Source organism: Exophiala spinifera (genome assembly GCF_000836115.1).
Source record: "Exophiala spinifera strain CBS 89968 unplaced genomic scaffold supercont1.4, whole genome shotgun sequence".
NCBI lineage: Eukaryota > Fungi > Ascomycota > Eurotiomycetes > Chaetothyriales > Herpotrichiellaceae > Exophiala > Exophiala spinifera.
Window position 1 is genome coordinate 2,616,787 of NW_015622516.1, and position 15,443 is coordinate 2,632,229.

Here is a 15,443-nt window from a genome sequence, read left to right on the forward strand (position 1 = left end):
GTCGTCCACAGAGATTTGTTGTCTACCTAGCGCTCTTAGGTATACCGTTTCCGACCCGTAGGACACCTCCTATAGAGATGGGTCACGGCGACGGTTCTTTAAGACCTCTTTCCATTCACCTGTGTACTCCACCTTTCTCATCCACTGCTCGAGAGTCTTGACTCTTTCAGGCAGCACCTTGTCTAGTAACGAATAGTCTCGGCGAAGAATGCCCTTATTGCCAGCCGACTGGCGGTAGATTCTGATCCAGTTGCTGAAATTCTGCCGGTATGTCAAGAGAGTATTGTCGTTTGGTCCCGCAGTCGAAGCACCAAGTTTACGCTCTGCCACGTCCGCAAATGCTCCATTTGCGAACCAATGTTCAAGTGAAGGGGACACTGCCTTTGCCGGTTTTCCAGTAACCTTCGTGAACGCTTCGGGGATCTGGTGGAGGTGAACATGCTCGATGGCAACTTTCAGGTTCAGTCCGGCAGATTGATCGATGTTAGAGAAGATCCAGTGCACATAAGGGCCGAGATCGTCGAGGTGCACGAACGGGATGGCGCCATCATCAATCGGTACCTCGAACACATACGTCCCATCCTCATCTCTCTTCGGAACCCAGAGGTCTGAGAGCATTTCCACGTAGGGCCCTGTGGTCAGAATGGACCATCGTGTGCTGTCTTCTCTTTGAGGGATAGAGTAAAGCCACTGCTCTACCGCGGCTTTGCCGTAATAGTGACCAGCCCGCAATGAGTCCGTGTATTTTGTGTCGAACATAAAATTGTCAAGGGATGACCAGATGAAGTGCTTGACACCAGCCTGAACTGAAAGCTCAAATATTCGGATACCCCAGTAAATCTCGTTTTTGATGCCTAGAATGAAACTATTAATGTTGCAGAAGACGAGGTCGATTCCCGCCAGAGCCTTTCGGAGGTCATCTTCATTGTCGGTAGCCCCGACTGAGACCGTTACACCCCTGTAACCAAGCAGCAGGTTACAATTTTTGGAATCCGGATCCCGAGTGATAATTCTGATTTCAGAATACTCAGGATATTTGGACAGTTCTGACGGTGTCAGTTCTTTCCAGGAGTAGCATGTAGGCGGAGCGACTGACCTTTCACAATGGGTATTCCTTGGGCTCCCGAACCACCGATAACCAAGACTTTTCTCGCGGCCATAGCGTCTGTTGTCAGTGAAAGTACTTTAACTGTACATCTGGTGTTTTCTCTCTGCGGGGGGCTTCCTGACTCTAGATGTACCGCTCTGATAGTGCGATTCAGGTCGCAGTTGGTAAGCAGGAATCTTGGAAAGGCTCGTACAACGTCGGTGATCACGAAACATCTGCTGTCACTTAATGCTGGCTACTCATGTCGAGCGAGAAGGCGCTGATTAGTGAACGATCTGGTTGTTCGTCCGACTTTTCTGTCCGGGCCATGTGATGCATGAGCCGTGACGGACCAAGGCGGTATAATGTTGGGTCAGAAAATGTACAGTTGATGGTGCTTGAACAATATCTATAGACGATGGAAGAGATAGAAAGACCAAGAAGTTGCGGTACATTATTTCTAGCCGGCCTCGGAGACTGGAAAGCCAATCCTGTGTTTTCTGTATAGAGACAGAGACCGCTTGGTGTAATGTTCTTCACATAGTCAAAGACTAACAGATTAACTCCCACAAGGAAAATTTCGCACAGACCTCAGGCTCTGAATTAAGCCAGGTGCAGACCAAGGCCGCTGTTTGCGTCCAGGTCTTACACCAGTGCGAAGGAATTCAGATGACATTGGGGACAGGAACCTAAACTCCCCATGTAGAGAGTCACATTTTGTGCTAAGAGGACACCACAGAGAAATGTCCGGATGGAACTGCACAAGGGCCGATTTGCAATGAAATGCTAGTCGCAGGAGACCGGTTCCGCTGCGGAGAGTAATCGATCGGTTTTCCACTGAAGCTGGTGAGGTCCGGAAAGGTGGAATTCCGTGTACACAGCGTCCTCGGCGACCTCTCTGGACGTTAGACGCTCTACTACACGACACATAGCTCGAAATATTCATTGATCAGGGTTGGTTTGCAATGATGGCGTACGCAATACCATCTGATTGATCGAAAGAAATCATTCATCACAATAGGCGCAGACCGAGCAGATGAGAAGTCCTACTTCGTACGGACTGTTTACTCTCAGAGCATTGCTCACGAATGATCACTGATAATCAGTACGACCAAAGCTGTGATCATTGTAGCCTCGACTATCAAGAAGCGCACATCTGAGCTCTCCACGATCAGTCATCTTGGCATTGCCTACACCTAATTGGGCAAAGTCATGGTGCATATCGAAGTGCCTCCATCCTTTATAATGAGGGCTGTTGATCAGCCGTCAATTCTATCTTGAACTCGACTTTTAGGCAAAAATGGCAGTGCACAAAGACAAAAGACGCAGCGTCTTGGTTACGGGGTGAGCTCTGCTTGGAAGTGACATCTTACATTTCTGACTATTGATATAGGTGCTCGTCCGGCATAGGCAAAGCTCTGGTAGACGAACTACGCATTCAAGGTCTGAGAGTTTTCGCCGGCTCCCGATCTGTTGACTCGCTATCGGGAGTCGTGGGCGTGGAACCCCTCGAGCTGGATCCGGCCAGCCCAGAGTCGATAGCAAAAGCTCGTGATGAGGTGAGCAGGCGGACAGGCGGCAAGCTTGACATCTTAATCAACAACGCGTATGTGAGATGACTGTTCCGATTTGAGATTACTGGCTGACTTTAGAATTGGCAGTGGTCAATGTGAGTCGCTGGGGGCACCCACCGTCGGTATCCTAAGACAAAGAGAACGGAAGTTAATTTGAACAGGGCTCGAATCTCCAGCCATTGAAACCGATTTGAAAGCGATCAAGGCCATGTTCGATGTCAATCTCTTTGGTGTTATGGAAATGAATAGGCAATTCAGCCCATTGTTGATCGCCGCAAAAGGTGTTATCGTCAATCATGGAAGTAGGTGCCCATCTCTACCGAAGCTTTTGAAATGTTAACCGGCACTCATCCGGCCACACAGGTATGGTTCGAGCTATGCCGCACCCGATGACTGCTGCATACAACGCATCCAAAGCTGCACTGTCGCAGTACTCTAATACGCTCCGCCTGGAACTCGAACCTTTGGACGTCAGAGTGGTAGAGCTAGTGACCGGACGGGTCAGTAGCTCTTTGATCTCGATTCCCACTCTACCGGAGTCGTCCATCTACAAACCGCTCGAACCTGCCCTGGTGAAACGAGCTCGAGAGGCTGGTGCGCATCTGGTCTAAAACTACTGTTTGATAGTCGGAACTCTAATATCAGGTACAGAAACTGTGCAAGCCCCTGCAGTATTCGCAAAAAGAGTGGTCAAATCTCTTCTCGTGGCGAATCCTGCGCGTGAGATATACAAGGGTACCATGGCGAGTATTTCATGGTTTCTGGAGTCTTATGGACCTAAGTGGATTTATGTACGTTCGAATTTCTCGAGCATACGCCTGCCTCCTTGTTTATCCCGTTATTGACAACAATTCTGTCCAGGATCCCATCATGAGAACTATGACGGGACTCAAACAACATCGGGGGGAGCTTGCGAAGCGTGCATCCCACATCGAAGCCTAGCTCCAGCATGCAATGTTTGCATAGAAAGCCAACTAGAACTACAATCTGCTGCACTATAACGGGGTTCAATTGCGTACACCACAAGATTTCATTGAGTCGGAGCCGGGTTTTGACTCTACTGTAATGCCATAACTACTCTACAGTAAGCATACTCAGACTTCTCGAGATATCGAAGCTCCATTTACCTAATTCAACAGTCGGAGGACGCAATGAGGGCAATAGCTTGTGCAGAGTGGAAGATGGGTTAGCGATTGTTATTAGTGGCATGTCTAAGGTATATTCGCATGCACCCACAAATATCATTTTGCCCCTTCCAAGTAGTGTGGATCCTGAAGGATTTGCGATGCGAAACAAAGTGTTTCCTGATTGCAACTAAATTTGATCAGTGATGCCTTGGGGTCCACTCAACATGAAGCTTGTCTAGGACCACAGCGTCGAGATTCTCTCCAGATCAGTTGAAATCACGTCGTCACAGTGAGACGTCTGTGTTAGGATTATTGTCATCGCCACGATATTTTTTTGTTTATTGCGTAATCACAAAATGAAGCTAGGTTAGGAATGCGGGAGCTACTACTACAGAGTCATAGCTATCTCAGAGATTTTGATCCTTCATAGCATTCTATCGATTTTCGAAGCCAAATTTTGGTCCACGCGCAGTGGTAGTTCACCGTGTTCTTCTCGTTAAACGCAGCGAATCTATATTATAACCTATGTAATTAGTCTTGATATTAATGAAACCGGCCACAAGCTCACGCAGATGTATGGGGTCGTCTCCTCTGAGTATGTCGAAGTGGTGCCGCATGCAATGGTAGATCTTCTCGGAGGCTCAGGCCCATAACTCCCTTTCCAGCGCTGTCTTCGCCCTGGAAATTGCGATCGGACTCACCCAGCCTAATTATCTGCTCTCATTCCTCTATTCTCAGCCTTTATGGCATCTGAAGGCGGACTAGCCATTGCGAACGTGCTCCTCGCGCGAATACGAGGTCCCCATCTCCAAAAGGCGAACGGCACTGGAATCATGACTGCAGCCAGACACCCAAGAAGGGTGCTGGCATATTGTATCCCAAGATTTTCAAACATCTGTCTTGCGAACAGTGGAAATCCTGCCCCCAGTGAGCTCCGAACAATCGCATTCATTGCCAGGGCAGGCCCTGAGCTTGCGTCGAAGTTAGCAGGGAAGAATGAAGCTATGAACTTGGTTGGACTTACTTGATCTTGTAGACGTCAATGATGAATGAGAACATGCAGTAAGAGATGACCAACAGGCCAAAACCTGTCACCAGTCCGCTGGTGACGGGTACAATCCAGTGGATGTGGTCAGGATAGGCACCCGTCCAACCGAAGAAAAACAGACCGAGGGCAAATGCCACCGCGCCTGCGCTGCACAGTGGCATCCTCCATTCTGGAATCATGAGTCCGCCATTCGACGCCATTTTGTGGAACATGCGACGTTGATCCAGAATACTCGCCGCTACTCCCAAGCCACAACCCAGAACCAGCGACAGCAAGGTGAGACCGCCAACACCGCTAGACATATGATAGCCGTCGATAAAGACGAGATCATAGGATATGAGGAACACATAAACCAGAGCGTATACAAACGCTAGGTAAATGCTAATCAAAGCGAGAATAGGTTCTTTCGCGCCCATGATAAAGGGAAGAGTGGCAAGCATCTTGAGCACCTGCTTCAGGCTGCGTTTGTTCTCATCGAGTGGTGCATGAATGGAAAATTCGCCAGTGGTATGTCGGAGTTTCAGTGCTTTTTGCTGAAGGAGGTAAGGAGTGTAGGACTCGACCACAGAGCTCATGCAAACAAGAGCCAGTGCATTAGCAAACACGGTCCACCATGAACACCACCTCCAGTTGAGTGAGTCATTGTCGACAGTAAATCCCGAGATAGGCGAGGCGATCAGAGGCCCCGATAGCACGATGAAAACAAAAACAATGGCGGCGTACCCACAAAACTCCGGATTGAGCATATCTGCAAAAGCCGCCATGGGAATGACAATGCCACAGCTGCCAAAAGCGCCCTGGAAGAATCGACATAGGGATAACGTCTGATAGTCTTTCGCGGATGAGGCTCCGGCGCCGAAGCAAAGTGCACCAAAGACGGAAATCATCATAGGTATTTTGCGTCCATAATAGTCCGAGGATGGGCCCCAGACAAACGGGCCTAGGTTACGCCTAGTGTTAACAGATTTCTGCCTCAATGAGAATAAAGGCAGACATACCTCCGGTGTATCCGAGAAGGAAGAGCGTAGTGGTAGAGAGCAAGGCGACTTCCGGGGAGACATGGAAATCTTTCGCTATCTGTCCGGTGGCTGGAGAAAGCGCACCTGATGAGAAGGAAGTGACAAAGCAAGGGTAGCTATACGCAAGGAAATTTCTCAACCTGCAAAGACAAATCCGATGTCAAAAAGTGCAATATCTTGCAAGTTTCCCCATAATGTACTCACTTCTTACTAGCAGACCAATTCTGCGCGTTCATGGGGTCATTGGGCCCCTCGAAGGACACAACTAGCGTTGGAAATCCTGCTTTGGTTTGCTGTACGGTCAGACCAGAGATTTGCTCGAGATCGCTTGGGAGCTTCATATTGTCGAGGCCTATTGACGAGGCTGCGAATGGTTGCGAGGTCATAGCTGAGGTGCGCTGGAAGTTTGGAACTCCAAACCAAGATTGGGATAAAACGATTGCTGTAGCAGTGGCACTCGTCAAAGAGGCACCACGCGTGACTATGTATAATAGCTTGACCTTGTATATCTTTGAGTCTCCAGGACAGAAGCACGAATCACGATCTCGCAGTTAGCAAGATACTCTGTGTTAGTTCTGAACACCATATATTCTTAAAGCTGCTTCAACAATTGATTAGTATTGGTCGACGAAAGGGGTTGGCTCACGGCCACGACTGTCTCGATTGATTGCTGCCCAATCGTAATGCAAGCTACCGTGTCACCCGAGATGGGAGACGGATGAGATGAGACGGACGGGAAATCTCGAAGCCGAGAAGCGAGAGCCGTGAGTGAAGCGTCCCAGAATATCAAATTTTGCCAGTTTTCCATACCAAAAGTTTGATCACTGATCAAGTTGATGAAGACGAAGAGAAAGCTCCAACATTACATAATTGGACAACCACTGGTACCTCTCTTCTCGCTTGCCTATGTACCTTGCGTCTCCTCACCTGTATGCTTCAGGGTTCCCAAAAGCTTCGTCCGTCCTCGTGCTATTTCGTCCGCCGGTCACAATCGCTCCCTCGTGGTGGGTGAGTTGATCTCAGCGACACGTGTTCATCATAACCTTTGGCGTATGTTGCGGGATGGTTCCTAATTATACAATAGCTGTGGAAATGCTGGCAAAACAAAAAAGACCAATTTATTTGATTTGACCTTTTTTGCAGTCCTCGAGACTCGTTGTTCACTATTAGGCTAGGTAAGTACAGTAATAACGTTAGAGCTGTACCTGCCTGTGCGCCGTAGCGATTGACACAATACCAAAGGCAAACGATAGAAATTCCAACGATGTGAACTAGACGATTTTTGTAGAAGCAAAGGCTACACCCTAGCTAAACATGCCACGTAAATTTCTGGCTTGTCGGTGCCATGTTCTACGATGCGTCGAGCAATCCACCGATTCACCTGCTCTTTGTGCTTCCTTAGCCAATTATGAGGGTGATCTCTCCCAGTTCCCTCTGGGCTACCTATATCTTTGAACCTTCATTCCTGAATCACCATCAGCATGGTGCCATGAACGGTATGAACAAGATGCTCACACGGTAACCTCCCGGACGAGACCGGTCTGGGTATCCATTGCAAATCCATATATCTCCATGCCTGCAAGACTTTTCAGTGCTCTGAGCTTTCTCACATCCTCTTTGAGTGCTTCTTCGAATCCTTCCTCTGTGAAAAATTGATAATCAATGTTTTCAACTTCCACCGCAGCTCCTGGACCTCCAGGTTTGATAAATTCACGAACCTCTTCCGCTGTAATATGGCTCACGCCACAATCTATGCATCCGGTTAGCATTAAGACCAGTTATCAGTAAAATGTTCACGACCAGTGTGATGGACCACAGCTACTCCTTTCATTCCGACAAGAGCACGCAGTCCTGTAATGGATCGAATGGCGTCCTCAGTAACCCGACCACCTGCGTTACGAAAGGAGCTGGCAAATAGACCTGGCCCAAAGAAGTTCTCTGGGACACATCGGGGGTCCAGACAGGTCACTGAGAATGATTAGCCTGTGACATTTTGAGTGTTGAAAATCAACTCATGCGAACGGAAGGTCACGCCCTTGGCCGCCTCCATGAGAGAGGCCACAGGCGCTGGTCGACAGACGTACGAAGCATAACTTTCGGGCCCGGGGCAGCCTGCAACTGTTTGAGTGTGAACGTTCCGGGATACGTTCGTGAATATTCCACATTCTTTTCGAGTAGACGTTCAATCTTGCTTCGGACGGTGGCCATAGTGGTGGTCTGTTTGGTGAATCTGAATGACGAGACAAGATTGAGGGTGACGATTTTCATCCACTCAAGGATATTGTACACGCCCTTAGATATACTAAGAGGAACATCTTAACTGAGCCTGATCATTAATCAGATTCCCCGAAGTGAAAGAAGAACTCAACAATTTTGTAGGATAGAGGTCTTGTAGATACAAGCAGCTGTGGCCCTAGATTGCGAGGCAAGTTTTCAACCAACTTGGCTCCACATCCCATTTGACAAGATCTATCAGAAAGGATAGCCCACATTAACAGGGGAGCTAGTCACAATGGTGAGTAGACGGGATCAGGTTAGCTCTGGATCTATTTCCAGCTTCTTTGTATCGCACACCTCAAATATAACATTATCCAAACAGGGTTACCATAGTAGAGTCAGTAGAGACCACGCCCATAGCTCTGACTGCCTCAGCGATGGAAAATGAAAGACCAATCACTGACGTATAGTCCGAGCACTCGGAAAATAGTAGCTAAATGGCACGTGGAATTACTTAGGAAATGTCCTACCACGGTTGATCCCAACGAACACAGATTAGGTATAGTGGCCCGTGGGGTAGATATGGAGTCCGAGTTCCATTTTTGTTCTTTATGCAAGCTCAGTAATCAACGCAGCTCAACAACTCCTCATTGATGATGATCAGAGTAAGTTACGCATTAGGGCAAGATCACTAAGTGTTTATGCAAGTTCAGTGATCAACGTAGCTCTAGTCATCGGTGGGCGATCAGGATAATTTATGCATTATGGCAGAACAGTAAAGTTATCCATCGAATCCCAAAGAGCGCATTTCCGGTTGCAATTAGCACGCTTACTTCGCATATCTCCCCAAGTCCTCTCGGACAATCCGATTAGTGTAAACGGAATGTGATGAAGTGCCTCGGACGAGAGATACGTGGGCGCGTCAATTGTTGAGGCCGAACAGAACAAATCTGTCTCACGGTCAGACCATTCAAGTGTCGGGGGCAACCAGAACGAAGTGCACCGCATGGCCCTTATAAATAGGATAATCTAGACATCAGGCACATCATCAAGGATGTTGTACGATTTGTCGTGATTACCGAGCCTCGGGTGATTTGCAGAACAATAGATAAAGCGTGGTAGCCAACCCCATCTTGGTATTTATCAGACTGTTAGATATCGGCTATCCACGCCTGCATACGTTCTGCCACCTGGAACTCTCCTACGGAGAGAGCAATATGAGCCAGTAAGAGACCTTCATCTTCGCATCGGTTGGAATTTCTCTAAAATCTGGGGCAGATTCGAGCTGATTGAGCGACTGATCGAGGCGAATGGTGGGCAGAAATATTGGGAGAGCATTCAGTCCATCGCTGTGGACTTTTATTTCTCTGGCCCAGCGCTTGAGGGTAGAGGATTTCCGGGGATCCATGAAGTTAGTCTCACGATCGACACAAAGCAGAGCAAAGTCGTCTTTCACAAGTTCGGGAATATTCGTGGCGTTTACACACCCTCGAGGACAGAAGTAGGCCCGCTTGATTCTCAAGAACCGTTGAGTATCAGGGACAACCCACGAGACGGGTTTCGTGGCTACTCTCAGACAACACCATGGGATGAGCATAATCTGATCTACTTCGTCGGCTACGCATTCCAGTACTATTTGGCGATGCCTTTCTGCTTTCGGATGCCTGGATTCAAAACTAGAGAGCTGGAGACCCATGAGCGACCGAACGGAGAACGATGGAGAGTCCTCAATGTCGAGTTTCCAGACGATTTCATAACACATTCGAAGAGTCAGAATTTATTCTTCGACCAGGGATATCGATTGCGGCGGATGGAGTACAATGTCGAAATCATCAATTCTCCATCAGCAGCTCACCTGTGCTTCGATCATAAATCATTCGGCAAACTTATTGTGCCGACTTTTCGTTATGTGGGGATGAGGGACGCCGGTGTCTCGCATATGTGTGCATTTGTGATACAGATGAAGGATGTCCAAGTGAAACTGAAAGGCGAGATCGGGGGCGGTTCAACTTTGTAAGGGGAACTCGGATCTTGCTAATCCATACTCGGTTCCTTCGAGCCCGAGCACAAAATCGATCAAGAGAGCCCCTAGTAGAGGACGATCTCCGAAATCTAATCCGGTATCATTGTCCCTGAAGGGTTCTACCAGCATAGACACCTCGCTTGAGTGAAGTGAGAAGATACTGCCCTCGTAAGATTGATTCCAGTTGGCGAACCCTAGCGGGTCCCTGTCTTGTTTACGTATAATTCCCAGTCTCTAGTCTACAGAGATGCTCTGCTCATAGTGTCTCTTCTGGGCTCCCATCTGGCTCAGATGACGGGTTCCAGTGTTTTGTGACAGCGATGTTGGGGAAGATCTATCCGGTGGTGAATCCAATGTTAAGTAATCACATTCGTTATGGATGTAGAATGTGTCGAGACTAGCTCCGGGTGCGATCGAGGGTGGCCCAACAATCGCTTTCCAGACATTTTGATTAGTTATTATATCAGAGAAGACTGACGAAGCTCATGAGCCTTCAGTGTTGGCTCAATCCGTGGTTTCCTTTCCTTGTTTTGTCTTTATGGATTACTCCTCTTTGTACATTGAGCCGGTGATTAGTAAAATAGATAGCCAAAAGATTCTAGCCCCTTTGTAAAATAAATATGTGGACAGTGAGGCACCTTGGGCAACAAAAGGATTAAATCTTCATATAAATCCAAAAGACAGCGAAGCGCCTATTTGGAAGCTCTGGACAGTGGAATAACTGATTCAAGTCACAGTATAAACGTGACATTATGGAAACCTCTGCAAAGCAGCCGATATCGTCAGCCTTCCCATTCAAAAAATTCAAAGTAAAGGTCTTGGGCTCTGAAATGGCATACGTCGACACCGGTACAGTGGGATCGACCGTAGTCGTCTTCCTCCACGGCAACCCCACATCTTCATATCTCTGGCGAAATATCATTCCCTACGTGTCTGGGAAAGCCCGATGCATTGCGCCGGATCTGATTGGTTTCGGCGACTCTGAAAAGGTTCCCACTCTACCCTATCGTGTTTCCGATCACCAAAGATACGTGGACGCATTCATGGAAAGTGTCGTGCCCAATGAGACGGTGGTCCTGGTTGTTCACGATTGGGGATCCGCCCTAGGCCTCGACTGGGCTCGCCGTCACGAAGCCCGTGTGGCAGGTGTCGCCTTCATGGAGTTTCTACCTCCGTCGGACAGCTGGGCAGAGTTCCGTCCACAATTTGTCGAAATGTTCACAAAGTTCCGAGACCCCCAGCTCGGCCGAACTCTGCTGATAGACCAGAATCTCTTCGTCGAAAGAGTCCTTCAGTCCGGCGTCGTCCGACCCCTTACAGACAAAGAGATGCTCGAGTACCGGAGACCATTCCTCAAGCCAGAGTGGAGGGAACCGGTATATAGATTTCCGAATGAACTGCCCATTGCGGGTCAGCCCCCGGAAACGTGGGAGAAGGCGCAGAAGTACATGGCATTCCTGTCTGAAAGCGAGCTGCCAAAGCTGCTCTTCTGGGTCAACCCTGGCGTCTTTGTCGGTGAAGTTCGTGCAAGAAGATTTCAAGAACAATTCCGGAATATCAGGACAGTTTATCTCGGCAATGGATCGCATTACGTGCAAGAGGATTATCCTCATGAAATTGGTCGAGAATTGGAAGAATGGTTGCCAATAGGGAAGAGAGGACTATTGTGAGGAGACAATGCCAGAACGTCTTCTTTTCAAAGAGTCCCCAGCCTGTAGAAGGCGTTCATGGGGAGAATCGATCAGAAGACATAAAAGCAAAAGTGTTCATCGCAGTTATTTCTACATATGAAGTCATGTGAATGTTATTTATCAAGCCAGACTTCCAACTCCCGTGGAACTACAGGATAGTCTTGGTGCAGATTCACTTCCCAGTCTGCATACAAAGTAGCGATGTCAGGACAGACAATAATTTGGCCCTTCAGGGATTTGGTGATAGCTTGTGTAGGTCCATAAGGAGGCGTAGGAATCATAATGAACAGATTGGTGTAATCACACCGCTGGTTTAGTTTTTGGAGAGAACTGAAGTTACACTACAGAACTGTACTCAGCTTGTGACTCCCAAATCCATGAGTCTATATGCCCTTCCTTATATCCTAGCTCTGGTGAACGGTCCTTCACCTCTATCTAATCTCTAAACACTATAAGTATTGCCGCACTTCCTGATTCTCAAGTGGTGAGCTGATTACTTATGACGAAAGATCGAGGGATCGGTTAGGGTTACAGACCTAGGTGTTTACTTAAAGCATTAGGGTTAGGGTTCGCTCCGCACCAGGTCGCCGAGGGGGGGAATAAGCGAGCAAAAGGCCAAAAGTGTACGAACATTTTGTCAGAAAGGACGCGACAGCTCAAGCGTCGTGACTCACTTGGTCTTCTAATCTATCTATCCTGCGATCCTTCAAACTTTTAATCCTTTCTGCTGTCCGTAACTCCGAGATTTTCTCTCCTTCAGGCATCTCCACTAGTTCGAGCTAAAGATCAGTAAAAGCCTAACGGCGCTACTTCTAACACCACTAGTTAGGTTACACCTGGTTCGGCCTTGGCTCCTGCTGGTTTACCTTAAAGCCCGAACAAACCCCTCTAGGGCTGGGCTTATCGTTTACTTACATCAAAAGTGATCCTGAGCGGGCGTGATCTTAACTGTGGAAGCAAAGAACCTGGTCGAAATGAGCCCAACTCGATTGACGGAAAGGCAGCGGTTTCGACAGAGAGACCCGTGATGACGTTAAGGCGCTTGCATCATGCATCTTGGCCGAGGAACAGGCCATCAAGAAAATGAAACGCCTAGTATAAAGTGAAACGGCACGACCAGGATCGTTTCAGAGTCGACAAAATTCACAGACCACGCCAGCTCAGTTTCTCGAGTTAATAAAACGGCCGGGAAGCTTGGAAGCGAGCGAAGACAACATAGAACCCCACTTCACTATTCGAAGCGTATGAATAGCTACTTTATACAAAGTACTATACCTCACCAGTAAAACCTCCCAAGTTCTAGCGGTTGTGGGTATAGTATTTACTGTGCACGTCGATAATATCAAAAAGATGGAATACTCTGCAGATGCATGGGCACCCGGTGATCGAGACACATGAACATTGCCGGTTCTGCAGAGGCACCTAGTAGCCAGGTATTTATATGCCGAAATCTACGCAATATGCGGAAAGATGGCACCTCAGCAAGAATGCCGTTTCTTTAGATTCTTGCTCGCCACTGGTACAGTAACTAATAGAAGTATTTTACGACCATGCGTAGAAATGCCAGAAATAACTAGTCTCGCTGCCTAATATATGTATTGAATGCCGTCTCTGGAAAAGGTAGAGAGGGTTGCGTTATTGGTCTCACTTTCCACTAAGTGCTATATACAACACCTTGCAAGATAACAGCAAGTTCTCAGGAGAGCGAATCGCAGGGCGAATCGCCTCTCGCTGGGTTCTGATGTGTAAGCACTAGGCGCAATCCGACGGGCATGCCGACGGACATTGCATACCTGATGTGGCCTGAACGCTCGCTGCGGATAACCAAAGTGCCGAAGACCCTGAGAAATGCCATGGAATCCAGGTCAGAAGACTGTTCAAGAAGAGCATTGAGAAAACCTGAACTCGCAACGCTTTATTCGGCAGCCACTAGGATGGCGCCAAAAGCCGGGAGGACGGCTAGTGATACTGGATATCGTAGAATCAATAATGGCCCCAGTATACCGGTATGCCGACAGTTACCTATCAGACAAGCATGAGTCCGAAGTGGATCCAGATACCTCTCACGGTTTGACCTATTCTGACGCGGATCCGGCTTATCATAAGGCCTCCTCATCATTGAGGCCCCCAATGTGCGTACCTATTGTCGCGTCCTCAGGCCTCAACCCTCCGTGATAGTCCTTCGTACTACAATTACCTTCTTTCCAAAACCTATTTATGATAATCGTCCACCAAACATGGCCTTCGACGTGGCCGCCGTCGTGGACGCTGACTTTGACCGAATGCTCAAGTACACCGACGAGACAGGAGGGACGCTCGCAGCACCGCTCGTCCTCGCAACCTGGCCAACTTCCTCCCCGGATGAAACGGCCCGTCGAAACGAGTGGAGCATTGGGCAGCAACGATGGCAGTTTCACAATGATCCAACCACGCGATTTATGAAAGTCGAGGACGCCAACACAGGCGAGATTGTGTCGTTGGCACGCTGGCATAGATACTCCGATGGGTATCCCCTCGAGGACAAGTATACCGAGATCGATGTCTTCGCCCCGCCCGGGAGCTCCCCGAAATTCCCCCAAGGCTTGAACGGACTGCTTCACGCCGGGCTTCTCGAAGCATTGCTCGACCGCCGCCCTGATTATATCAATCGCGGTGTTGCGTGGGGTAAGTTTCCCAACGGGCATATAATTCTGGCGAGGTCCCAGGGCTGATGGTAGATCAGTGCTGACCACGCTGGTTACAAGAACTGACTTGCGAAGACGAGGTGCGGGCGGCATGCTCCTGCAATGGGGCATAGAACAGGCCAAGAAGGAAGGAGCACCTGCGTATCTCGAAGCCGTACCCGCAGCCATGTCGACTTATAGCAGCCATGGGTTCAAGCACATTGAGGATTTGACGATTAATTGTCGAGACTGGGGCATGGATGCTGACTTTGTGCTGGCGGTCATGCGGAAAGATCCGTAGCGAAGAGTGGAACGAAGCAGGAAGTGATGCTGTATTCCCTTCCAGGATACTATATCATGACCTTCACAACAAGACTTTCTCTCTGTCAAGAGTATCTCTCGATCGATCGGCGCCCGACTACACTCGATGAGCTTCTTACGGCCTTTTGTGCGGCGGCGAAAAGAGCCTCCCTGGGAAGGAAAAGATTCGCTCCTTTTGCCGATATACCAGATAGATATCTCCTTCTTAGTCATGAAGGTCAGACTCCTCAATATGTTCTGTTTGATCCCAAAGCACAACACCATCCCATTGCGTGACAGGAATACCACCACACCATGAGCTCTTACAGAAACTGTGGCGGCAAGGTTGTCGGAGTTATAGGAGTCAGGATGCCATGCTCGACTGTGACCATACACTGTGTATCCGCCACAGGGGCAAATTGAGATTGCATGAAGGTGGGTGGGCGAATCCGGTACTTACAATAAAGGCCACCATGGATTTCACTTGACACCCACGTTCCAGTCTTCGCCCGGCAATGTCACTACGCCCAATTAGCGGATCAAGAGGCCCCTGAGGAGCATGCTCATCGCTGCGGGAGAGATGGAGAGATGCCGCCGTGGTCCCGAGCCCTTCATTGAGTTCCCTACCCGCTGGCTTTCTCCTTCTACCTTCCCACCGTCCTCTATGCCTGACGCCCAGCATATTTCACGCGTT

The 15,443-nt window shown here is 48.7% G+C and overlaps 7 protein-coding genes across 7 annotated transcripts; 4 read left to right on the forward strand and 3 right to left on the reverse strand.

Moving 5' to 3' along the window:
- Window positions 1-69: 69 nt before the first annotated feature.
- PV08_06147 (uncharacterized protein) lies at window positions 70-1,160 on the reverse strand (the record flags this gene model as incomplete). Its single annotated transcript, XM_016380485.1, has 2 exons — window positions 70-1,046; window positions 1,097-1,160. 2 exons carry the CDS (start codon window positions 1,158-1,160, stop codon window positions 70-72), a joined length of 1,041 nt encoding a protein of 346 aa, XP_016236312.1.
- A 1,227-nt stretch (window positions 1,161-2,387) lies between these two features.
- PV08_06148 (uncharacterized protein) lies at window positions 2,388-3,603 on the forward strand (the record flags this gene model as incomplete). The annotated part of the gene is made up of 7 exons (XM_016380486.1): window positions 2,388-2,431; window positions 2,481-2,693; window positions 2,749-2,756; window positions 2,823-2,963; window positions 3,025-3,255; window positions 3,313-3,452; window positions 3,523-3,603. The coding sequence occupies 7 exons, from the start codon at window positions 2,388-2,390 to the stop codon at window positions 3,601-3,603; spliced, it is 858 nt and encodes a 285-aa protein (XP_016236313.1).
- Window positions 3,604-4,494: 891 nt separating this feature from the next.
- PV08_06149 (uncharacterized protein) lies at window positions 4,495-6,241 on the reverse strand (the record flags this gene model as incomplete). The annotated part of the gene is made up of 4 exons (XM_016380487.1): window positions 4,495-4,759; window positions 4,813-5,776; window positions 5,835-5,995; window positions 6,060-6,241. The coding sequence occupies 4 exons, from the start codon at window positions 6,239-6,241 to the stop codon at window positions 4,495-4,497; spliced, it is 1,572 nt and encodes a 523-aa protein (XP_016236314.1).
- A 1,125-nt stretch (window positions 6,242-7,366) lies between these two features.
- Window positions 7,367-8,063, reverse strand: PV08_06150 (uncharacterized protein; the record flags this gene model as incomplete). Its single annotated transcript, XM_016380488.1, has 3 exons — window positions 7,367-7,605; window positions 7,656-7,823; window positions 7,940-8,063. The coding sequence occupies 3 exons, from the start codon at window positions 8,061-8,063 to the stop codon at window positions 7,367-7,369; spliced, it is 531 nt and encodes a 176-aa protein (XP_016236315.1).
- A 1,226-nt stretch (window positions 8,064-9,289) lies between these two features.
- On the forward strand, window positions 9,290-10,089 carry PV08_06151 (uncharacterized protein; the record flags this gene model as incomplete). Its single annotated transcript, XM_016380489.1, has 2 exons — window positions 9,290-9,297; window positions 9,351-10,089. The coding sequence occupies 2 exons, from the start codon at window positions 9,290-9,292 to the stop codon at window positions 10,087-10,089; spliced, it is 747 nt and encodes a 248-aa protein (XP_016236316.1).
- A 758-nt stretch (window positions 10,090-10,847) lies between these two features.
- PV08_06152 (uncharacterized protein) lies at window positions 10,848-11,765 on the forward strand (the record flags this gene model as incomplete). The annotated part of the gene is made up of 1 exon (XM_016380490.1): window positions 10,848-11,765. One exon carries the CDS (start codon window positions 10,848-10,850, stop codon window positions 11,763-11,765), a length of 918 nt encoding a protein of 305 aa, XP_016236317.1.
- A 2,258-nt stretch (window positions 11,766-14,023) lies between these two features.
- On the forward strand, window positions 14,024-14,750 carry PV08_06153 (uncharacterized protein; the record flags this gene model as incomplete). Its single annotated transcript, XM_016380491.1, has 2 exons — window positions 14,024-14,450; window positions 14,509-14,750. 2 exons carry the CDS (start codon window positions 14,024-14,026, stop codon window positions 14,748-14,750), a joined length of 669 nt encoding a protein of 222 aa, XP_016236318.1.
- Window positions 14,751-15,443: the final 693 nt, after the last annotated feature.